This window comes from Numenius arquata, chromosome 11 (assembly GCF_964106895.1).
Source record: "Numenius arquata chromosome 11, bNumArq3.hap1.1, whole genome shotgun sequence".
NCBI lineage: Eukaryota > Metazoa > Chordata > Aves > Charadriiformes > Scolopacidae > Numenius > Numenius arquata.
The window spans coordinates 17,710,867-17,736,459 of NC_133586.1; the positions used below are offsets into that span (position 1 = coordinate 17,710,867).

The 25,593-nt window shown below is 40.1% G+C and overlaps 1 protein-coding gene across 7 annotated transcripts in view; it reads right to left on the reverse strand.

The window, feature by feature from the left end:
• Nucleotides 1–25,593, reverse strand: part of OTUD7A (OTU deubiquitinase 7A) — a 130,568-nt gene that overhangs the window by 33,064 nt on the left and 71,911 nt on the right. For 4 of the 7 annotated variants that reach the window (XM_074156619.1, XM_074156613.1, XM_074156616.1 and 1 more), the window contains 3 exons: nt 19,271–19,412; nt 15,167–15,321; nt 584–766 (listed from right to left, as the gene is read on the reverse strand). In XM_074156619.1, the coding sequence (XP_074012720.1) occupies nt 584–766; nt 15,167–15,317 (334 nt within the window). In that variant the 5' untranslated portion in view covers nt 15,318–15,321; nt 19,271–19,412. The remainder of the gene's footprint in view (nt 1–583; nt 767–15,166; nt 15,322–19,270; nt 19,413–25,593) is intronic. The other 3 variants (XM_074156615.1, XM_074156614.1, XM_074156618.1) reach the window with 1 other exon arrangement.

Sequence of the window (25,593 nt, forward strand, 5' to 3'; positions counted from 1 at the left end):
ATAAAACATATAAAAGATCTGCAAATAAAAAAGTCAATTCTAATGCTTATCATCCTACACTGGAAATAAACTGCTAAAGGTAGCTGACTCCTTTTTCTTAAGGTTTCAATTTCTATTTACCAGGAGATAGGAGGTTGCCCCTTCTTCTGTGGAACCATAAGAGAGGAAAATTTTAAAGCTGAAAGTTATTCATGATATTCCCCAATCATGTACCGTGAGTAAGAATGCAAGGACTGAAATATGGCTTTTTTGAATCTTTTTTTGGTCCCAATAAGGATAGAAAGATACATAGAATAGTGGTCTGTGACACCCTCTAATTGCTTTTACATGTACCACAGGACTGCCTGGGGACAATGTATTTTTGTACTTTAATCACACATCAAAAAAATAACTTGCAGAACTAAGGCAAAGATCATGGGTACCAAAACACATGCACGGCAGGGTCCAGCAGCAGCTCTGTGAACCCCACCACAATGACACAGTGCACAGGCCGACAGCAAATGACCTCCCACTCCCTGCAGACAAGCACAACTTGCAAGCCAACAAGCTGCTTGTCCACAGGAGCCTGGAGAAGAGCTCTTACCTTGAGCAATATCATCCTGCCTTTGCAGGCAGGGCCGCTCAGCCTTCATCACCTGGGGAGGCTGCTCTGGCTCCTGCTGCTTGTAGTATTTGCCCTCATTGAAGACCTGTGGCAGGTTGGCGGTGTGTACCTGCCGGAGCTGCTCATAGTCGCTCAAAGCTGCTGTCAAGTCCCAATTTTTGCCTGTCAAAGAGCAAAAGGACATCCTGCTCACCTCTGGACGTGTCCAGATTGATAACCTGAAAAACATCTTTGTGCACTTCGCATTGTCGAAGTATTTGTTTTTAACTGGAAAATTACAAATGTGTAATAGCAAGAAAAGAAGACCCCACTATTTACACGAGACTTTCACAGCATTCCATAAGCACTTTTTCTGGGAATTCAAAAGCAACCTGATTCTGACTAATCCATGATTTATTACACCATAAAAGGTTGTCACTTTATGTACTCTGAGAAGCTACATTACTTGAGTAGCAGTTAAATATCTTATTTGCTTACACAAAGAAGAGTGAACTAAAAATAGTACAAAGCAGTTTTATACAGATAAAAGAAAGTCTTTTACTGTTACTGTCATTTCTGTGAAGAACAAAGACTTAACTGAAGGAGCAGAAAAACAGCACAAACAGCTGTTACCTACAGGGTTGAGCTCAACTATCTCAGGTTCTAAGCTACTAAACACAATTGTGAGAGGAGAATTCATGTCACTGAGCAAGACTGTTATCTACATCCTGAGTAGTCCATAATATAAACCACCATGTCAGTGATATGGAATGTCACAATGTTATGCTGTGATCTTCTATTAGAGAGCCAATAGGACAAAAAGTAAATTCTGTGAAAATTGTCAGAAAACCTAGAACAAGCACTTGAGTTATTCCCAGCATTTATTTTTTTCCTAAAAATCCCATGTAGATTTAATGGCTATAATCCAGTCAAGGCTCTGCTTTAACTATATATATCATCTGAATGACGTTGCCCAACCCAAATACTGAAGAACCATGAGTGTGTTCCCAAGACTGATGTGATCACACACCAATATCTGGAGTAGGGATTGCTGTTCTTTGGTCCTGCTTTTAGGAGACACTCACAATATGTTTTTTTAAATCTTCTTCTCAAGCATTAAGACAATAAAATAAAACTTTTTCAAAAAAGTCAAAGTGACAATAAATATAATTCTAAGAAATGTAGGTTTAAACCAAACAGTACTGTCTGAGTATTGGCAATGCTGCAAGTCCAGCATTACGTGACTCCCAGGAGCAGCCTGGGTTTATTCAGTACAGATCCTTGAGTAACAGACCTGTATTAATGGAACACAGCATTTCTCTAGCGTCACAGCATTCCTTACAGGTCACCTGCTCAAGATACATTCATATTTATGAAGCCAGGTAGCTGAGACCAGGACATTTACATAGAAATATTGTATTTTCAAATCTCTCCATCTCCCTGGAGTTGTTCCCATCTCTTGAACAAAAGCACCAATCAGTCCCAAAGCCTTAAACTTCAGAGAACCAACATCAGAAATGATTACTGAAATCAAACATATCTCCCCTAGCACCTCAGGGGCAGGTCCCTCCTTCCAGTCTTGCTACTTGTCCAACCAGTTTCAGAGCCTTCTGGTTTGGAGCAGACAGCACACAGTCCCCCTGGGTCCATAGCAAGAGACTCACTCCGAGTTCTGTTTGCATGTCTGTTCCCTATTCGTCTCCAAAATCTCCTAAACCCTGCTCCTGACAAGTCCCTCCTCTGTCACATCCTTTTTATTTTCTTTAATTGTCATCTACTGCACAGGCCCTCAACAGAAAGGAACAATCTTTCCTATCCCACAGAGGTTACACCTGACATAGGCACTGACATGCCCTCCATCATAAACCTGAAGGAGGAGCAACAGGTAATTCATCTAGTTTGCATACTTTCATAAACTAAATTAAGTCAAGTAAGACTTTTTGTTGCAATCTGAACGACAAAAACAAGACAAGACTATTTTTCAGATTGTCTGCTATTTTATTTTATTTACTGTTACTTATCTCATGCACCCTACTGTTCACTTAGTGCTAACTTCTTTGTTTATATGACATATTTTTGTATTTAAAAAGGTATTTCACAGGCACGACAATATTACTTCAGTACACACAATCACATCAGATGACACCATATCAGTTAGTAGCAACTGAGCTGCTCCAAAGCAGCACTGACACAGTGGGTTTACATGAAAGGCTGTGAGTTTCTAATTGTCAGAGAACATCCGTCAGCAAAAAGCTGGAGCAGCACAAAGCTGGCTAGAAAACACACACAGTGAATCACGATCAGGATGCTGGAATCAAATTAATTCACTAACTCAACAGAAAGAATACTCGTACTGAACAATTACTTCCATAACAGCTGCACGTGCTGTGTGTCAATAAGGTAATGTCAGTAAAATGTAACAGGACTGAAAGGTCTCTGCTTTAAAACCAAGTGTTTCTAGTGTGCCGGAAAAACAACAAAACAAACAAAAAAGTGCCGCTGAGCAAGGAACGGAAGATGCAGTCTGTCAGAGGGCTGGTACTGACGTCTTAGTGTCAGAGACAGCAGGCACCTACATGAAAGGGACTCAGTTACACTGTGAAGTTTCTGTCCTAAATAATAGTTGCTTGAATAACAACAGGAAGCATTGTCAGCCTGAAGAAAAAAACCAATGATTTAGATAGAACACTATACAATTTAAGAAGCCACTTACCTATTCTTGCCTTACCACCTCAAACTGCATTAGTAAAGAGTGAATGAAAGATGCTAAAGAACAGCAAGAGTGGGTCTCACTTCAGAACCATTCCAGATGATTCAGTTTTTCCTGATGTCGTGATTTCAGCCAGGATAGAGTTAACTTTCCTACTAGCAGCTGGTATAGAGCTGTGTTTTGGGTTCGGGACAGGAATAGTGTGACAGTGCACTGGTGTTTCTGGTTGTTGCTGGGCAATCAAGGCCTTTTCTGCTCCTCAGGCCCCTGCTGCTGGAGAAGGCTGGGGGTGCGCAACGCAGCTGACCCCAACTGATCAAAGGGATGTTCCAGACCGTATGGGATCATGTTCAGTATATAAAGGTGGGGGAAGAAGAAAGAAGGGGGGACGTTCAGAGTGATGGTATTTGTCTTCCCAAGTCACCGTTACATGTGATAGAGCCCTGCTTTCCTGGGGATGGCTGAACAGCCACCTGCCCACGGGGAGCAGGGAATGAATTCCTTGTTTTGCTTTGCTTGCACACACGACTTTTGCTTTACCAATTAAACTGGCTTTATCTCAACCCACAAGTTTTCTCACTTCTACTCTTCTGATTCTCTTCCCCACCCCACCAGGAGAGAGTTAGCGATGGGCTGCGTGGTGTTCAGTTGCTGGCTGGGGTTAAATCACATCTGATCAGAGAGGGCTGCTTCCTCCTGCCCCCACCTCTGCCCTATTTAGACAACCTGAAGAGTCCAAAAAGTGTTCAGAAGTGGGTTTCACAGTGATCTGATGCTCTGAGACCAAGCTGAGACACAAAGTTTTCCCAGGCCCTGGTCCTGGATCCAAAAAGCCTAGCTTTCCTTAGGGCACCTCAACCGGGGATGACATAAAAGCATCAACAGTAGAAGAAAGGGGCAGGGGATGAGTCGAGTGTCCAGTGCCAGGGCTTTCTGTGGTGGGGGCAGTAGACTCCAAATCCCAGGCTAGAAAGAAGTTGAAAAGGAGACAGCAATCAAGAGCATTCTCCATGCAAGAGTACTACTGCAGACACATGCAAGAGAGCATGTTCTCTACCCTAGCACATTGCTCATCGGGCATCACATCTTTAGTGAACACTGGGGAAACCTGTTTGCTATTGAATCCAGTTTTTGAGGGAGGGAAAGGTTGAGGTGACCTCATTAGGACTGACCATGTGATCAGAGAAGACACCTTGTTCCTTCACCTTTCCCAGCCCTTCCACCTTGCCTTCTTGTCCTCTCAACCTGTGGACACTGTCCTCTCCTTAGAAAACATTCAATAAAAGAAACCAAAGGCCAAGACCTAAATTTTCATATTTAGCCTTGACTACTACTGTTTTCCTCTTGAGGCACACTAGCAAGAAAACCAGCCCTGGCAACAAAACTGGGAATTAGATGGACAAACTACTGAGCCAATAGGTTAGTCAGAAATTTAGACTAAAACACTATGATTTTCTTCAGATTCTGCAGCAAGGAAATTGGGTGTATGCCAATGAAGAGGTCAAACTAAACCAGAGTAAACTTCACAGGACAAAAAAAATTGCTGTAGCTGGTTTCTTTTGCATATCTGGTTCTGCCCCAAGCTGCATGTAGGCTGCATCATACACCACATTGGATCCAAGCACTCTGTATGTACACACAGTATAGCACTACAACAAATGTAGAACATTTACATAATTACTTTTTCCCCCGAGTAAAACCAGAAATGTCGTACCATCAGACAGCAAGGATTTGTTTGCCCAGGTATTATTTTAAAATATCATCACTTTGTTGAGTTTTAAATAAAATAATATATTGCACAGTTTTAAAAAACCCAACCCAATATAGTACTCTCTATTGGAAGCTCTCTTGGAAAAGCTTCAGAGTGACCTCCTGACAAAGTCCTGAAATCTGTTAAGTAGAAGAGCACTAGAAACTTTGGACCTTTGCTTTAAACCGTTTGCTTCAAGACTATCACATACTATATTTTTTCAGATGAGAAATACACCTTGCCTTCAAGGAGGCAGTACAATTAGCAGCACTCAGGTTTTACAGTAGCTTTCACAGGGCTTAGACAGCTGCATTTTTCCTCGTTTTTCTGGAAAATAAGGGTCCATCTTTTTTTTAACCTAGTCTTTCTCTGGTCAAGTCTTCAACTTGATTTTACTGTGAGGAAAAAGCGACTTCTTCATGCCCTGCAGCACATGAGTAGTCCTTGCTTACTCCATGCTAAGCACATGCTTTGTCAGATCACAACTCACATTCTCTGATAACAAAGATCAGGCACCCATTAAGCAGCCTGCACTACTTGTACCGATACCAGATATTATGTTTTTCAGGCAGATAACATTCAGGCAGCAAGACCTGAGCAACATGCTATCATTTGGTCTGTGGGATTTTGCTTTTTATTGTTTTGGCTAAACCAGCATAGCTTAGCGGGTTTGTAACAGTTAATAAATCTATTGTCTTTCACTTCATAAAACAGATATAATAAAACTGGAGGACATTTATCAATAGTTAGCAAGAATAACAAGCATGCAACTATAAAGCACTCCCCCCCCACCCCGACGCTTTCAAATATCCACCTACTCCAATATGTTAAAAAGAACATTTGAAAGGTCACCAGCAATACTTGATTTAATGATAAACAAAATGCTAGAAAGGATGCAATTTGAGATAGGGAACTAGGAAAGATCTAAATAGTAAGGACCACAATGAAGGGCAACTTGCAGCAACAACATATACACAGGACTTCTGCAATGAAAATCTTAAAAGGGGGAGGAAATGCTGCCTAAAGCTGAACAGGACCAAAAGCATATAAGAAAAAGAATGCAGAAATGTAACGTTAGACATAATTAAACAAATTATGATGCAGCCTATGTTTACTGTTCATGAACTACTGGTGCATATATCTAAGAAACAAGCAATAGCAGCATGTAGTAAGAATTAATGTGAAACTTGCACAAAACAATAAAGGAGAAAAAAGAAGCCAAAATGCTACACAGCTCACAGAGAAAGCAAGTTGGACAAGATTACAGAAAGATGTATTCCAAAAAATAAAAATGAGGTCTATAGAAGCACAGAAAGATGATGAAACTGAACAAGAAACTAAGCTGAAAGGAAGACACTGTGTCATTTTTTAATGTGACAAACACATAAAAGTAAAAAAAGCCATTTTGGTGAGATATCAGTAAAACTAAGATGGACACATCTTTTGGAATTTTTAACCATTCTAATCCAGTACAATATCTGCTCATCTACTTCACATTTAATGACATTTTTCTTGTTAATGAAACTCACACTGGAATGAAATACCATTTAGAGAACTTTTTTTTCACAAAGAGGGAGACTACCAAAGAACCAGTACCAGCAATGTACCTTTGAAGGTTTTTGTCACCATTTCTTAAGTATTTTACTATCGTCTGTATTTTTTACTAGTGAAGTGGTAAAAAATTACTGTCTCACTATTACTAAAGCTAATGCAAAGCATCCACAGGGAAAAAAACCTTCCCTATTAAAAAAAAAAAAACATTAAAAATTCAAAATAGTGTCCCTGCCCACCGAACAGGAAAAGCCTTGCTGGCAGAAAAACACTTTTGTTTTCAGTACCATCCCAGTCATTATAATTCCTTCAAATCTACTGCAGAGAGCACGCCGCTGTGACTCCAACACTCCATGCCAGCATATAGAAAGGTGTTCTCGGCACAGCAGCTGTCCCACAAACCCAGGGCATCAGTTGTTAGGTGGGAGGCACATCAGCTCCCCTTTTAGCCCATGCAATGGAACCAGCGTTTTACATAAGACTATACTGTGGATCAGTAACAAATCAATTAAACAGGCACAGGAATTTAGAGTAATGCTTATCAGCCTCTCTCTTTCAAGGTTATTGATTGTTAGTTTTCACCAACATAAAATGATCCTTATTTTGTGCCACTAGGACAGTGCACAATGATATATATATATATATATATATATATTTGAATTTAAATCCCCCAAACTTGACAATTTGTTAATACATGAAGTCTATCATCAGCTTCTTTCCCATGTATGGAAGTCTGTTCTTACAAACCAACTGCTAACAAACCAATCCACAAGTTCAGTTTAAATGCAGTCACTTCTTCCTATTTGGCATGAAGTAGATTAACAAATATTAACAGGCATAAGATACGTAGAGGAGCTCAAAACCAGATTTAATCCCTCTGAAAAACTTATATGCAAAACTAGGATAAAATTAGACCATAGGTTTTAAAACAAGATTTAATTTTGATCCATGTTCTCAAAGGAAAATAATGTAGCAAGGACATTTTGTTAACATTTGCCTCAATTTCTGCTAGAATGCAGAGTCACTCAAAGCTGAACAGGCAGCTGGAAATGACAATTTTGATCTCTGGGTAACGAGACATCAGTAGCAGCTCAGCTTCCTCTTCCCTTTGCCAAGGTTTCCACAAGAGAGCTAAAAAAGGAACTGTCTGAGGGAGTGGAGAATAAGAGACTATTTTGGGGATGTAGTTTTGTACACTCAGTCACGTAACAGCACTGTAAATTTCTCTCTCCCTCTCCATTAATTACACACTTTTCTTTGAATTCCACTTAATATCTCCTCAAAGAATAGTGTATGTATCTACTGCATCTCTGTCGTTTTCCACGGGGTCAGTCTCCTTTACTGTGTACATTTCACGACTGTAAAGCCAATCTCCTGATTTCTGAGTTAATGGTGAACTACGCATAGCTCGATTGAGTGCTATATAAAGCTAGAAATAGACAGCAATTAGTTTTACATAATGGTGAAAAACTACATCATTTATATAAATAAATGAAGCCATTTATACAAGTAAAAGGACGGTTTTCCAGTCAAATATATTTTTTTTATGTAGTTTGGATTATTTTTAATTTTTTTACTATTTATTATTATATTATTACTATTGCCAGTGAATTTCACAAATCCTCCAGTTCCTGATGGCTGTCTATACTGTTGGCATTTTAAAATATTTCATCATATGCCTTCCCTGTATATTCAAGTGGTCATTGCCTGCATACCTGGTGCTTCCTGAGAACTAAGCTGTTTTCTGATTTATTAGTAATCTCTAAGTTCATCCACACCTACAGCTCTGGCACTGTAAACCAAATACAGCATCACTTGTTTTAAAGACTAAAATATTTAACAGTTTTCTTTCTGCCCTAGGCCACATTTTAAGTAGGTTACACTCAACACCCCAAGCATTATTGCTATTCTGTGCACGGCAGATACAAGGTGCCAGCCTACACTACCCAGAAGGAGAAGGGACATGCCCTCCTCATTCCTGGACAGTGGGGAAGCTGGAGATCAAACACAGCTGAAGAGAAATCAGTTCTCTTCCATGCAGACCTATCTCGTTATGCTTAAGAATTTTCCCCCAGCAAAGAACTCTTTCCACCGACTTTGTGGTGCCTTTGGGTCCGGCTGCTATTAACAGGCACACATATAGAAAGGTGACATCTGGAGAGTCTTGCAGCCAATTTCATGTTTTCCTGTGGCACTAATGTAATCCATACACTGATTCAATCCTGCACAAAGCAGTGCCACACATGCCTACCGGCACGGGCTGCTTTTCAAACTGTTTTGCTGAGACTGTTGTTTCTTCCACCTTAGTCACGTTTATTGGGAAATTGCTCTGTCAATATTAACCACTTGAGCACGGGCTTTTATTTTAGCCTGGTTTTAAATACAATTAGGATTTTTTGTGTGTTTGCTTGTTCTTTTTTCCCCTGTTATCCTCAAAATTAAGTGAAGGCTGAAATCCAAATCTCTGGGTAATTAATGGAAATCTCATAGCATCTAGATGGCTTTAACTTAGCATATTTTCATTCCATCAAACTAAAAGGAAGGCAAAAAGCAATACTAAACCTTCCATTCAGCTCTCTCCACCTTCTACTACGTTCATCTAGTTCTCATGTCTGAAACATCTCCAGTTTTTCTATTACAGGTGGGGGGGGTTTGGTATATAATTCATAACAACAATACTCACATTACACTTCTTTCAGTTCTTTGGCACAGCAATTGATAGATTAGTTTTAAAGTGAAAAAATAAATTATCTAAAAAAGTTTGCAAATGGGCTCATTTTAGACCAACTTCCTTTCAATGCTTTAAATTTGGAAATTTATGATCTCTTCCCCATTTTGAAAATTGAGGCACTGACATCAGCAAATAAGAGAATAATGATAAATGCTTCCTAGAACAATCAGACCTAATCTCAGGAAAAGCATTTACTGAATGCAGAGCATAAAAATGAAGCTACAAAAACCATGTAAGTGGCATATGCAGCACTCGAGGTCAGGTCACAAAGAGCAAGTGAAGTAACAGTTTCAGGTTCTCCAGCAGAATTGTAGAGGTTCATGCTGTCTTTATTTCCACGAGGGGACTGATAAACAACTGTCCTGGCTGGTGATTTCTCAAGAATTTGCAATCATGGCCAAAACAATAGGCACTTGCCTCCCTTGGACTTGACCATGTGGAGGCAATTCACTTGTGGAATGAAAAACTACTGAGTTTTTTTTGAGCTTCTTTTGACATTTGATAATTTATAAAACACCAATTCAAAGAAATTGGAACTGATTTAATTTAAAGAAAAACAGTAGTAAAGACCAGAGAAGGTTAACAGATATGGGCGCCAACTTTTTCAGTAAAGGAGTAGTTTAAAAAAATATATTGGAAATAGTACCTTCATGCATAATGAGCTTATTAGGAAAAGTAAGTAAACTTGAAAGAATATGTATTAGTGAAGAGGAAAAAGGTCAAAAGGGATTCTGAAAAGCTGGTTCACAAATATGCAAAAGAAAAATAATCTTAAAATGGAGACCCAGTGAAGTTTCACAAAACGTAATACCTACTCTACAAAACCTCACGTACAGAAGTATGCTTTCAGTTCTTGGGAGCACACAACAAGGTAAAAACCTCAGAAAGTGGTGAACACTATCTCATAGAGATATTAAATGAAACATGAAAGGCTCAGGAAGTAAAGATCCAAAAATGAACGTGAAGCTGGAAAATAACATTTCTAAGAAACAAATGATTTAGCAAGTGTGTACAATCTACTAACATATAATTGGCAGAGCTAATGATACATAGTTGAAATTTATGAATATTTAGTATGAGGAACATATCTATGAATGAGATTAAATGCTGAGTATGTATTTTCAGCAATCAAGAGCTAAACAATTAATCACTGAAAAATAAAATGGAGGGAAAAGAAAATGAGTATCAAAAGCAGAGACCTGAAACAGTGGTATCGGTGACCTGTACAATCAAACAGCATCAGAAGCACATCTCCCAGGTAGCGAATACTGAGTAGAACAGACAAACTCATTCTGACGTGGAGTTTCGCTACAACCTTAAACATACAAGTGGACTCTAGTAGAGAATTCTGCTTTTCTGGAGTTCCTGTTATCAAAAATGAGGCTAATGTAATGAAAACACAGAATGCTTCCATTTAATGGAAAAACTCTTTTACAATAATACGGGATGAACTGTGTCCTTCTATGCCCGAAACTGTGTCCTTTTTTAAAAGTATCTGAGTGTCTTTCAGCCATCTAGTTTCCTATAAGCTAGTAAGTTCCTTGTAAAAGACAGAATAATAATACCAACAACCATAAATTTAAAAATAGGGGGTAATATATTTTGGAAGAATATACAAGGGAAAAGAATTGGTAATAATATTGTCCTGGTGCACAAGATTCAATGTGAGATTTGAATGCAATTTTAAAAAGTGTTTTTAAAGTCAGGAAAAGATATAGAGGTTCACATTGTGCTCTTGGATACTGCTAGATCAAAATGAAGCCTTTGTCTCAAGGAATTATGTGAAAGGTTGTTGGAGTAAGATTTACAGTGATGAGAATGCTCTTGTTTTCAGGCAGGTTGATTGAGGAAACCTGTTTTGGGTTTTTATGGAAGAGACACAAACTTCTACAGTCCTTCCTCCTGAAGGAAAGTGCACAGAGACAAGATCTCAGGTCTGCAGCAGATGTTTTTTTACAAAGGGATCTGCTTCAAGCATATCTGATTCCTGAAGCATCACACTGTGTAATGTCAGATCCAGTTTCTACATCCCCTGAGTCAAATGCTACTCAGAGAGCCAAGCAACTGTCACAGTCACTCTCTCCACTCTATAATTTGCTGACATACATGGTCCTCATATATTCTCTCCAAGCCATGATTTTATTTATTATCTGATACAGTCAGCAAATAGCTTTTGGTGTCCTTTTATTTGCATAGGGACATACTCATCGTTATTTGATTGACTCGAAATTATTAACATAAAACCATCAGGATTAATGATATCTTGAGATGCTAAGAGTTTGAGAACACTTATCTGTAGGCGTGCAGGCTCTGAAAAGGTAATTCCTGCTGGGCCTTTACTTTAAAGTCTCTGCAAGACTAGAAACAAAGGTGTAAGTAACTGTCGACCAAGTGTCCTCCCTGGAGTCCTAAACAACAAGGATGAACATTGCAAAGTCTTGTAATCATAACCAAGCTGAAAGAACTGTGCTTCCCATTTTAATAATTCAGCTGTAACAGCAGCTAAGAATTTTGGCAGAGCTGGTAGAGAGCTGTTCTTTCAACTGAAAAGAATGATGGAAGCAGTCCGGGTGGTCCAGGACAGCATTCAGACAAAAAAAAAGCAAGGAGTTCTGAGCAGAGGAAGAAAAAGCCCTTCAGTATAAAACATACAGAGAGATATCAAGAAGAACAAGCAACCAAAAACAAGCATGAAGTGTTCTATGCACAAGACATTGCCAGCAACTAACAGCAGACAAAGAGTACTGCAGCTTCTGATGGAAGGCAGATTCTTATGTGGAGACAGATCATCTGGAGAATTCAGCCCAGAAATAGCCTACTCAGCTATTGCTCAGGCATGCAAGCACACTGTGGGCACAAGGCAAAAATTACATTAGTACAGCGAAGGGTAGACGAAAGCCTCCTGAACTGAGAGAGAAAAGATGCTGTTTGGGTTAGCCATACATGATCCCCACAAAAGGATTTTTCTCATGATCTCAGCTACCTTGGTTTCTCACCCTAGAAGTGGGTGTGCAGTTATTGGGATGTCCAAAAGAAAGGGGGGAAAAAAAAAAAAAAAGCTGGGGGCAGAAAGGGGAGAAAAGAACATTCACACTTTATAGCTTTAAAGTTGTTCTGAGCTCTCAACTTCTCAATCTGAGTTACTAAGCATCCAGAGCACATCAGGGAGTAGAACAAACTTCAGTTACTCATTTGATTGTATCTCTTTAATACATGCATATGAGTAATAAGGTAAACAATTTTGTGCTATCAAGACCTCTGCTTGAAGACAGTGCATAATCTATCCTTGACAGTATGCCAGTTAAGGCTCTACATGACTATAAAGCTAATATTCTTTGCTATGCTTAATTATTACTTAACACAAATGGCGTGCATTTACAATATACAGTCAGCCATAAATATCACCACTTTTATAATTAACAGTTGGGAAAAGGCCTTAGTTTTGAAATATTTAGATACAGTTAAATGATAAAAAATAAATCACTGAATCAATCATAACACATAGCTCTATGATTGTAATCTCAGATTTCAAAAGTTTTCTTTAACAGCAGAAATGGGCGGTTCATAAATCTACCAAATTATCAGAATAAACTGTAATGGAAGAAAGGTTCTTTACAATACTCAAGAAAATCCAAACAGTAAGACAGATGCCTTACTAAAGTGTAGGACCATGTGCTGTTACATGCTAAGCCCCTTCTGCCTGCTCATACCTTTCCTTGTACCTTCTCCACGTCTGTATGTGTAAGTTCCCATAACTGTATCACATAAACAGCAAATAGCAAGTAACCTACAACTGGCCTTTCAGACTCAGTAAGGGGTGTTTGAAAAGTAGGAACAAAACACAAATTGTGCATGGGACAAACATAAACTAAGCAATTTCTAAAGCAATTTTATCCACCAATGAATGGCTGATTAGGCAGATATAAGGCTTTTCTAAATGTGGACATAGCAATGTCATGAAAATAAAATTTCTTAGGCAGAACTAAAATCAAACCAATTTTTAATTTTGATGCAGCTTTAAAAGTCTGCTTTCACATCCATTTTCAGAAGTGCATGACAAAGTTCTCATACCATCGATACAATGCCTTTAAGATTTTAAGTCTGTGAAATCTGAATTCCTTAACAGTTAAGCAACTGCACAGAACTCTAGAACTGGTAACTTTGAAATGCCAATCTGAGCATGGACTTGACCACAAACTCCCTGTGCAATACTAAAGCAAACTTGGCCAAGGATACAAACAGCAGCATATGCGATGTAATTGCAAAGAAGCCATCTTTGCACTAGAAAGATATATACCAAAATAGCCAAACCATTTCTGTAAGGGTGGCAGTCCCTTCTATGTCTTTCCTGTAAGCGCATCTTGTCCAGAACTAGCAACAGTCCATTTTACTTTGAAAAATTCCTGGGCAGGAGGAAATAATTTGGGCTAGATGCATATGTCTATTAGCCTGTTCAGAATAATTAAATTGCTTATTGCTTATTTCTTTGTTAATATGTATGGTTTGAATTTATTATCTACAGAAATGAGAACTACAACACACAAAAAATACTATTCTCTATTTATTTGTAAACATTATCCTTTATAGCAAGGAAAAAGTATAGCAAGGAAAACAAGATAAATAACTCTTCTGAACCACCTCTGATACGTAGGAACACTTTTGCAAATTTTGGCAGTGCTCTGTCATCAAAATAACTGTCAATCTGTCCTGATATTGCTGAGAAAAAATTTCTCGTATTCTTTTTCTAAAAGACCAATAGACTAAGACAGACTCTAGGCTAGAATGACACGTTGATCAAATCAGTCAGAACAGAGCTCTCTTAAATATAGCAAGCCAAAGATGACATTCATAGCGAGGTATTCTAAGGTTTTATTACATGTAACACAGATGACTTGGCAAATGCTGCAAAATTGTGTGCATCTCTGTGTTAATAATATATCATTCCTTATTACTGAAAAACCCAGAGTAAAAAAAGAACTTATAGCAAAATTTAAAACTTCCAGCATACATATGATAAAGTGAAATTGCTCTTGCAAAAGGGATATATATTCTTTTAAGTCTGTTGTGGCTGTTCAGTAGTTACTTTGATTTAACACACAATTTCTTAAAGCATATTAAGATAAAAAAAATTTCAGGGAAAAAGTTCAGTGTGCATGTATCAAGGCCACCAAACCACCTGCAATTTACATAGATTTCATGACTCATTTCCAACTTCCCATCTTCACAATTGTCGTTGGCCCACATCAGAGGAAATGAACAAAACCAACTTTTACAAACTGCCTTCAAATACCAAAGGTGTCTTTCGACTTTTAAGCTTATAAACTTAAAACAACTACAACAAAATAAATAAAAAGACACTGTTATTTTTCTGTACAGCTTCTTAGATGTTTTTCAGCCTAGCCATTTGACTCTCATACCATGAAGTTCAGGTATGCAAATTAATTGCTGGGCCCCCAAAATATCTCTAGTTTCTCTATCACTTTACAGTAAGTCCATTTCAGACTAAACTTAGCTGCTTTGCACAGTGAGCCAAACCACTTACAACTACTTTCAGGCAGCTGAAAATGACGAAATTCAGCTAAAGCCCCCTCCTCTCTCCCTGGCACATATACTTTTAAGGCATGACTGTTAATAACCTAAAATACAGCAGCCTAGCCCTAAGAACTTTTGCTGAAAACGCCTACCTTAGTATAATCTGCAGCCAGCTAATCACAAGAGTTGACTTACTAGTTAAAATACTAAGAAATGTCTGTTCCCAAAGATCTGAGTTCTCTCTTTATGACTAGTTCTTGCTTTAAGCGAGCAGTGAACACAGGAAATACTGGTGGCCTGAAAGCTTACCTTCCAGTAAGTCTCTTGCCAGACCCGGTTCTGCCCCCGTGGACCGAACAAAGTCTGACAGGACTGCATCCATATCAAGAGTCATGAGATCATTCAGAGATGCTGCCAGACATGCAGCAGCAGCAGGACTCGCGGGTTGGCTAGAAGGCATCCATCTGCCAAGGAGAAAAAGAAACAGGATTTTAGAATATACTCTAAAGTGATGTAAACCACATTTTTCCTCTCTTCCCCAAACAAGACTATTAAAAATGCTAAAACATCCAAGTTGCATATTAAAATAAACAGCATTTGTCATCCATCTCTGCCTTAGCCTGAAAGCTGTTGATCACTTACACTGGAAGGTTTTCTCTTTCTTAACATTTCATATTTTTATTGATTTTTCTTATGTGCATCTTGTAAATAATACTGCAACTTGAAGACTCCGATCCAGCTAAACAGAGGCACTGTTAATTCAAAGCACAATCATCATATCATTGTCACTGCACATACACTGAAGTTTAGCAAATATTTAAATGCTTGGCTAGCCTAGAGCTCTGTTTGCCTTACTTCCTAATACTAACATATACACAACAGAGCTTAGCATTTATTCTTTTATTTGTCTAGTCAACACCACTTCTGTAATCTATAGTTTCTTCACTGTACTGGGTCTGGCTGGGATGGAGTTAATTTTCTATGATTCTTCATTCATTTTCTAGAATTGTCGCTAAACCAGTGTTGCTAACACATCAATGTTTTAGTCATTGCTAAGCAGCACTTCCACAGCTTCAAGGCTTTCTCCGTTCCTTCCTGCAGCGAGCAGGCTGTGGGTGGGCAGAAGGCAGGGGGCGAAGGGGCCACAGCCAGGACAGCTGACCCAGCGGACCGAAGGGATATTCCGTTCTGTACGACATCATGCTCAGCAGGAAAACTGGAGTAGAGTCTTTCCAAAGTAGCCTTTGCTCAGACACTGGCTGGGCATCAGTCTCCTTGTGAGAAGTGGGGAGTGCTTCTCTTGGCATCACTTGCTTTTTTTTTCCTCTTTCCTTCACTTTAATGAAACTGTCTTTATCTTGATCCACGAGGTTTTTTTCTTGCTTTTGCTGTCCTGATCCTCTCTCCCATCCCACTGGGGGGCGAGGAGAGCAAATGAGCAGCTGGGTAGGTGCTTCATTGCTGGCTGGGGTTAGCAAACTCCAGGGCTCTGTACATCAAACTCCAGAATTTGTTAATGGCCACTTTCAGCTTTTGCTGTTTGCTGTATTGTTTATCACTTGTTTTTTCTTTTCCTGTTGGAGCTATGATAAAAGCACTAGCTTTGACTCTAATCTGCAGTTTGGCCCATGTATTGCTGCCATCCCAATACTCTAAGAATCATCTCACGGAGTCAATTAACGATTACACCTTTCTCCTCTTCTCCTCCAGGAACAACTTTGTAAAGAAATTAAGAATGGTACCTCCTCGTCCTGGGTAGATGTTTCCTGCCTTGTTGTAATGGCCCTTCAGTTTCTCAAACACCCCTGTGTAACCAGAATGCTCACATTAAGTGGAAAGATTAGCTGTCAGCCAGGAGAGCAAATTATCAAGTGGTTGCTTTGCCACTGGGATACTGAGGCCCACAGTCAGAAATTACACGGTAAGGAAGCCTAGCAGCTGGGATCCTTAATTAAAGACCAGGGAATCAGCAAAGGGACTGGAAAAGGGGCAACAATCGACAGCCTCTGGAGGCAGTTCCTGTTGAGTGTGAAGGCATAGTATCCCCTCAAGGAAGACGTGCAAGCTACTAAGGCAAGCGAGACCACCATTAAGGAAGTTATCCAGTGTCTGAGGGAATTAGTGGTGGTGGAGGAGATTTACAGCAACCTGGTCAACAGCCAGTCCTCCAAATACCTGGACAAAATCCAGTGCACGTGGTCCATGTGGCAGAAGTTTGCATGGAACTCACCAACACTGTATGCCAGCACCCTGGCGATAACAAACTGGACAGACATCAAGGTACCAACTGTGGGCAGACTGGCCTGCCAGCTCCGGCAGTTTAAAGAGAATCTCTCTTCCTCCACAAATCCTTGGGCCTGTGTCTACTTTGTGCTGTCTACCTTTTCCAGCCTCTCAGAGGATCTTTTTATTGTGGGGTGTGTGCCGAAGAACAGCGGGTGTTGACTGCTAACATGAAGGTGCATGGTCGACACTATCACACTAACCGAGAATTCCTTGTTCTCACACATGAGCTAATTAATTGACAGGAGAGACAAGGAGTGATCACAGCAAGACTTGCCCACCCCTTAATTGTCCCATATGGCCAGCACAAAAGTCTGATGCTGGGTAGAGGCTAACAGTGGACTACTGCAGCCTAAGCTGTCATGTCAGTCATGGAGTCAAAGGCAGTCATCAAGTGGTACGCTACAACTGACACTACCTATGTGTTTGTCTTGATTCCTTTGGCAACAGACAGCAGGCCACAGCTCCCTTTCACATGGAAGGGTGTCCAATACATCTGGAATTGACTGCCCCAGGGATGGAAGCACAGCACTACCATTTCTACTCTGCTCTGGTGAGACCCCACCTGCAGTACTGCATCCAGCTTTGGAGTCCTCAGCACAAGAAGGACGTGGACCTGGTGAAGCAGGTCCAGAGGAAGCCATGGAGATGATCAGACGGCTGAAGCACCTCTGCTATGAAGACAGGCTGAGAGAGTTGGGGTTGTTCAACCTCGAGAAGAGAAGGCTCCGGGAAGACCTTGTAGCAGCTTTCCAGTATCTGAAGGGCACCTACAAGAAACCTGGAGAGGGACTTTCTACAAGGGCACGTAGTGATAGTACGAGGGGCAATGGCTTCCAACTGGAGAACGGCAGACTTAGATTAGATATCAGGAAGAATTTTTTCCCTATGAGGGTGATGACACACTGGAACAGGTTGCCCAAGGAAGTTGTGGATGCCCCATTCCCTGGAGGTGTCCAAGGCCAGGCTGGATGGGGCTTTAAAGTCAAAGGAAGGTCAAAGGACCTGCACAAGAGATCCAGTTTGGGGAATAAAATAGCAAAATGGACATCGTATCCCAATGGATGTGACCAATAATATAACAGCCATATTCCCACCAGTTAACAAATCAGACAGAGAAGCTTTGCTAGGCATTGTGGTTTTCTGGAGAACACATATTCCAGGTTACAATCAGATTGTGAGTCCTCTTTATCAAGTTACATGAAAGAAGAACTATCTCAACTGGGGTCCTGAGCACTGAGAAGCCTTTGAACAGATCAAACAGGAGACAGTATGTGTAGCCCTTACGGCAGTTGAGCCCTTGGCCTCAACTGGAGCCTATAGTAGAAAGCACCCCGACAGACTCAAGGTCAAGCTCTAAGGTTTTGGAGCCAAGGGTACAGAAGATCCAGGGTACCGTGTATATTTCTAGCTTCCTCTATTGTAGCATTTCTATAGTTCAGTGGAGAAGCCACCTCCAGAAACCATATCAGGAACACCTGCAACAAGTAAACAGTAAAAACACTTGGACCAACCAAGGCCCAGCTGGGAGGGGCAGAAAGGAAAGGTCTGGCAGGATTTCATCCCAGTTGTTCTTCCAAGAGATGCAATTAGAGTACTAGTTAATACAATCAGGGCACACAAAGGTCTTTACTGGTTTTATATCTAATTCCCCATGCCCTCCAAAAACTCCACTCAACCCATCCATGCATGCATCCATCCATCCATCCATCCAGGGCTTTCTAAAGTAGCTATTAAGTAATACCAGCTAACCACAAAAGAAAAGCACGAACATTTATTTTTTTTTGCCTCAAGGGAAACGTGACACAATGTCCAGCATGGGAGTTCTTCTTGCCAAATCCATGACTAACAGAAATACATCTGCCCTATTGCATCTTGTACCTACTTTTTTGTTCCTGAAAAGTGTAACCCATCCTTCTAGGCAATCCTCTCTACAAATACCAAATAAAAATTAAAGCAGGCACTTCAGAAGTAGTTGGTGCTAGACAAGCTATTAAGACAGGTGGCACTCAAAACACAGTTATGCTAAGCTATCTCCGTACTTCTACCCTGCCTACACTGTTGCATAAACAGTGCAAAGCAAACAGGATGAAGTTAAATGATACACAACATGTATCAAAGAAAGTTTACCTTTGAACATGAATTAGATTTTTCCTGTTAATTCCTCCTCACAGGCTCAGATGCAACTTTACCACATGCCAAGGGTACGGACTAGCATGGAGATTTCCTACTGGTAGTAGATGATATTGGTTGGCTCTTGCTTGTACCACAGCTACAGAGAAATAAACCGTGAAAGAAATTGGAAACCATTTGATTTCACTATTCCCCAAATGAAAAGCAGTCCTTTCCTACTACTTATTATATTTAACCTTAAAAGCCTTTGCTTTCTTAGAAATTGCCTCTTTCTGCATGTACATATCCCAGGTAGAACACAAACATAATTTACTTCCTGCCCCAGGAGGGTGGGCTCCTTCCCAGCCTCATCCACCAGGACTGCCTGCAAAACCCAACTTCAACAAATTGGAAGCGTGGGGGCTATGGTTACACAATTACATGGTTTTCAGTGTCAAAGCAGATTACGCTGCTGCTAAACCTACCCACTTCGCAGCCTTCTGGCCCCTGTACTGTACCGCTATATGTTTTATACCACTTCTGCATTTATGCTTTTATACTATTTATATAACTGTATCATTATGCTGGGCCCACATTAGGATAGAAGGGAAGGTGGTCCTTTACCCTCTAGTCAGCCCTGGTAAGGCTCATCTGGAGTGCAATCTCCATTTCTGGCTCCCCAGCACAAGACAGATATGGTCGTACTGGAACAAGTCAGTGAAGGACACCAAACTGTACATCCTCGTCCAGCGGACAAGGGAAACATTTCTAAATGTCACATAATAAAGATATAGTAACAGAAGGAAAGCTGGAAATGGTGAGGAGTCTAGTTAAAAAAAGGAATGCAGACACTTCAGGAAGAGAACTACCTTAGTGGATTATGGCCAAATTTGGCATCAAGGCTTTGTAGCAACTGAATCTGTTTCAATGCAAACGCAGGACAAAAACGCTACTTTGATTTTAAAGAATATAAAATTCCCATACACTGTACTTAACAGCACTAACATCCATACAAAAAGATCACAAGAAACTGAATACAATTTATTTCTTTAGTGACTAGGAGAAAGAATGAAATAAATCTTAACCAGCAGGATGGAAACGTATGGATCAAGCTAAAAGAACTCACCACAGGTGAATAACACAAAGCATTAGTGATTTTCAGATAACAATCAGAAGTGACTCAGTAGTATAATGACTGCTAATTTAACATGCACCAGCTGGGCACTCAAGTACAGTCACTGTGTGGGGGCTGGACTGCTCATAAATCTGGAAAACTGAAGTGCATATCAGTCTGAAGAAGTCAATTCATGAGTTGTCTTAGTAGCAGCATTACTTCAGTATTTTCAATAGTGGTATTGAAAAGTTAACCTTTTAACAGCAGAAGACAAGATCAATCTCTCTCTACGTTTATGACATCACACATCACCTCATAATTGCCTCTGGATTTCATGATCATCAGAACCATACCATGTAAGCCTGGTTATATGTGACCAGTAATCATGTCAACAGACATGTCTCATTCTTAACTCATCCCAGCAAAGGTGGTGTAAGCTGCCTATGAAGATCTTTTCTACAAAAGAGGTTCTGGTCATGCAGAAAGTTCTCTCTCTCTATATATATATATAATACTGGTAATTTCGTCAGTGGATTCCACTTGGACATTGAGCCATTGACCACAACCCTCCAACAACCCTCTCCGGTTTAAGAGACCATTATGTCATGTGGGATAGTGTCAAATGCTTTGCATAAGTCCAGGTAGATGACATCTGTTGCTTTCCCCTTATCTACCAGTGCTGTGGCAATATTGTAAAAGGCCACCAAAATTAAATACTATCCAGATTCTATTCTATACTGATAAATGGCTGTACAGGTAGAAAGTGTCCACTAAGGTGTCGGGTGCCAAGGAACACCCAATCCATACCTTCCAAATCCACGGCAGTGTGAAGAAAACTTTTTCTAGTCCAACGCTCCCTCTATACCTGTGCACTATGCTATGTAATTACCTAGGTTCTGGGTCCTGCAACTGTGCTTGGAACAACTGCACAAAAATATCCATGCTATTTCATTCTTCCTGGTACTCATCAGTCCTAAATTAACAGGACAACATAGATTAATAGTGTTTATTCAAACACATCTATCTGAAAAGATGGAAGAATCACGGATAAAACTCTTAATGAACATTAAAATTTAAAGCAAAGAGAAAACCCCGCCAGTGATTACCTGAAGTAACAGTAGTTCACTGTGGTGGATTACTTAAAGATGAAATAAGATCTACAGAACTGTTCTGGCTGGAGCTGGACTCCTGCACAGTTTCCATGCAAACTCCAAATTTCAACAGTGCTGAGTTAAGCTCATCCAATGCTGTAAGAGACAACTAAAATCTCTGCTACACTTGCAACTGAAGAGCAACCTGCTGTGGAAACTCATTCCACATATACTGGTAAGGCCTCACAAAGTCCCTAAAACATTATAAACTGAATGTGGCGCTACCAAACCCACCTAACAGCTCTTGTAAAAAAAACCAAGCAAGCAAAAAACAAAAATAAGCATTGATGAGACCCCCTCTCAGTCTTCTCTTCTCCAGGCTGTACAGACCCAGGTCTCTCAGCCTTTCACAGAATGATATGGGGTTGGAAGGAACCTCTGGAGATCATCTAGTCCCCCCTGCCAAAGCAGGTCCACCTAGAGCAGGCTGCACAGGAACATGTCCAGGCAGGTTTTGAATGTCTCCAGAGACGGAGACTCCACCACCTCTCTGGGCAGCCTATTCCAGTGCTCTGCCACCCTCAAGGTAAAGAAGTTCCTCCTCATGTTTAGATGGAACTTCTTATGTTCAAGTCTGTGCCCATTACCTCTTGTCCTGTCACTGGGCACCACTGAAAAAAGACTGGCCCCATCCTCTTGATACCCACCCTTTAAGTATTTATAGGTGTTGATCAGATCCCCTCTCAGCCTTCTCTTCTCCAGACTAAGAAGACCCAAGTCCCTCAGCCTTTCCTCCTAAGAGAGATGTTCCAGGCCCCTCATCATCTTTGTAGTCCTCAGCTGTACCCTGTCCAGCAGTTCCCTGTCCTTCTTGAACTGGGGAGCCCAGAACTGGACCCAGTACTCCAGATGGGGCCTCACCAGGGCAGAGTAGAGGGGGAGGATGATCTCCCTCGACCTGCTGGTCACACTCTCCCTGATGCATCCCAGGATGCCATTGGCCTTCTTGGCCACAAGGGCACATTGCTGGCTCATGGTCATCCTGTTGTCCTCATAAGAGAAGTGCTCCATTCCCTTGATCATCTTCATAGCCCTCTCCTGGACTCTCTCCAGTAGTTCCTTGTCTTTGTTGAACTGGGGGGCCCAGAACTGGACACAGTACTCCAGATGTGGCCTCACCAGGGCAGAGTAGAGGGGGAGGATGACCTCCCTTGACCTGCTGGCCACGGTCCTTTTAATGCCCCTCAGGAGACCATGTATACCTCCCTGTATACATTTGAAATAGCACTATCTTTTTTCCTCAGAGGGAGTTGCTTTCTCAACTCTCTAGAATTTTGGGGGGGGATCAAAATCCAACAACAAAAAAAAAAAACCAAGAAAAAAAGTCTTAAAAAAGCACTATCTTTGCAAGAAAACTACTATTATCTGTGAAAACCCACATGGATGGAATAGTAAAAAGTACTAAACAAGAAAAGAAAATAAATTGTAAAGGAGGAGGCAGTGATTCAGAAGCCAGATGGTTACCAGATTTACTGGTCTCACCAGATAAGCATCATCTCTCCTCACCTACAAAACCACTGCCACCACCTCTGCTACAATGGCTAGTCAAAGCACTAGCACAACTTACACTTTAAATATACACACTTGGAGGAGATTTAACACCATCATCCATGTTATACCCACCTGTCCATAAGCATCACTGCTCTTGCGGTTAACACTATAGGCACACATATATACTTGCAGTTTTCCTTAAAAATGTGTTGCACGTGATAAACAAACGGCACTTTGAACTGAATGTAAACAGAAACATCTCGACCCTCAAAACACAATGAAGACCTTGGTTTTCACTCACTTCCTAGCCAAATGTCTTCCCTAAATAATTTCTTATTTATACAATGCAAATACAAGAGGCAGTGAAAGGGGATTATTTGTTGTATATTGTAAGAAAAAGTATGTATAAAGTATTTTAAGAAGAGATACTGATTGCTTCTAAATGTTAAGATGGGTTAATAGGACTTGAAATACATTTATTACAATCTCAGTTATATTTGATCTTTTCTACTCCTTTAAGTACCTGTCTCTTAAAACCGAGCCATATTTGGAAGTAAACATTCTTCATCTGAATGTAAATTTGACTTCTTCAAAATCAAATAGCTTCATCCAGTTAAACAATATGAAGATCTTTTTTCCAAATAGACGGAAAGAGATGCATAGGGCTAACTAATGAAGCAAAAGCAAGTGTGTTATCATAAATCCCATGCCTCCAGAATACAAATAGCTGACAAAACAGAAGTGAGGAACAGAAAGAAAACCACACATGAACAGCATACCGTGGACAAACCTTCAGGAAGATACAGGGATTAAACTGCAACTTTGACCTTTCATAATTTTCCAAGGATGAAATAAGCACTATCAGCACTACGCCCAGGCTCAGTGCTCTAGGAAGCCAGTGGATACACACTCACCGATTGCATTACACCAGTCCCCCCACACTTGTATTCGATTTCCCTGCAGTGTGACAACGCCAAACGCCCATTAACATTACTGGTTCCTCTCAGCTGCTTTGGCAACATACAGGCTAAACACACTCCACTCCTGTGTGGAACACTAGTGGTTGGTGGTGAAGGCAGAAAGACCTTGGTTTTGCACAGCTCCAGATTCTGAAAGTCATTCTTTCTGACACGCCATATTTGATGGAGAATGTCATAATTCTACAATTTTGACAATATCAGGAAATTGAACCAATGCACCAAATAAGACCATTTCTTCTTAGTGAAACTTTTACATTTCTTGAGCTCAGGCTGTAGAATTTCTCCTTTTTTTCTGCATGCAAAATGCATTTACTTACAGTTTCACAGAGACTTTCATTTTTTAGTAAGCCAAAGAGTTTTTATTTCTTATTACATTTTTAAAGCTGCTCCAGTTTTCATTAGATAACACTTTGCCAAATGTTCATATACAAGATAAAAACTATTAAGAAAAAACTGTAATTAAACAATCAAGTCCATTAGAGAAGATTTGTTTAGGAGTGGAACATCAGCTTTAAGGGAACTGGTAGTTAATGTAGGCATTCAGCTTTTCAGATTGCCTAGTAGGAATATCATGTATGCGAGAGCAGTTAATTGTTCAGAGCATTTGATGCCCCTGTAAAAGGTGATTAAATATTAAGATTCAGGACCAATCTGCAATACAGAAAGACAATACTCTGCCAGGAGTAGCTGAAAGGAATGACACTGACTTTCTAATGTTTTTGCACCAATGAAGATACAATCTTGTGAGTACTGTGGTTTGCCTACAGGAAGACTACCTCATTTCCAATATGAAATTGCTCTCTACACTTTATTTGGGTTAACTTCAATATTATTTAGCACACTACAGCCTCAATCAGTAAATTTTTTGTATTCAGAGTAATGCTTCAATCGTGTTTTGTTTCAGTGCTCGCCTGAATAGCTGGGGACTTTTATCTTTATGATTAGATACATGTATTTTTATTTCTGTACAGATATAGTCAGGTCTGCATCCAAGATACAGTTGGAAAAATCAGAAACAATTACTCATACAGACATGTTTCTGTTTTCCAATATTCAAAGTGGAACTAGAAGATAAAAACAGAAGACAGATGTTGGTAAAGCCTCTTCTGGAATACTGGGAGCCAGTTCAGTAAAGTGTTTCAGACAGATCACCTCAGACTGAAACAGGCAAAATGAAAGGCTACAGATCATCACAAGTTCAGCACTTTATCTTTGGCCAAGTCACTAAAAGAGCCTGGATTGCAAAGCCAATTAAACAAGGTTGAGAACTGGATTAAGACTGCTCATCATAAATGCACCAAGCCACAAGTAAATATAGTCTGGAAATAAGAGACAGGGCTCCCAGTGACAAGTATTAGGAACAATCTTTCTTTAGAAGCCGGGGAGAAAACACTGGATTATTTTAAAAAACAGAGCTACATAAGTACATGTAAAGTACAATACAACATCCTGCAGTGACGGGATGTGCAATGAGAAAATGAGAAAATTTCATTTACGTTTTATAGAATTGTAAGAGTACGGTGTAAACTTTAAGCGTATGTTGAGTCACATTTATCTAAAGCACTTTTATAGAAATCATTGTAGCAGTGATTCAAAAATCCAGTT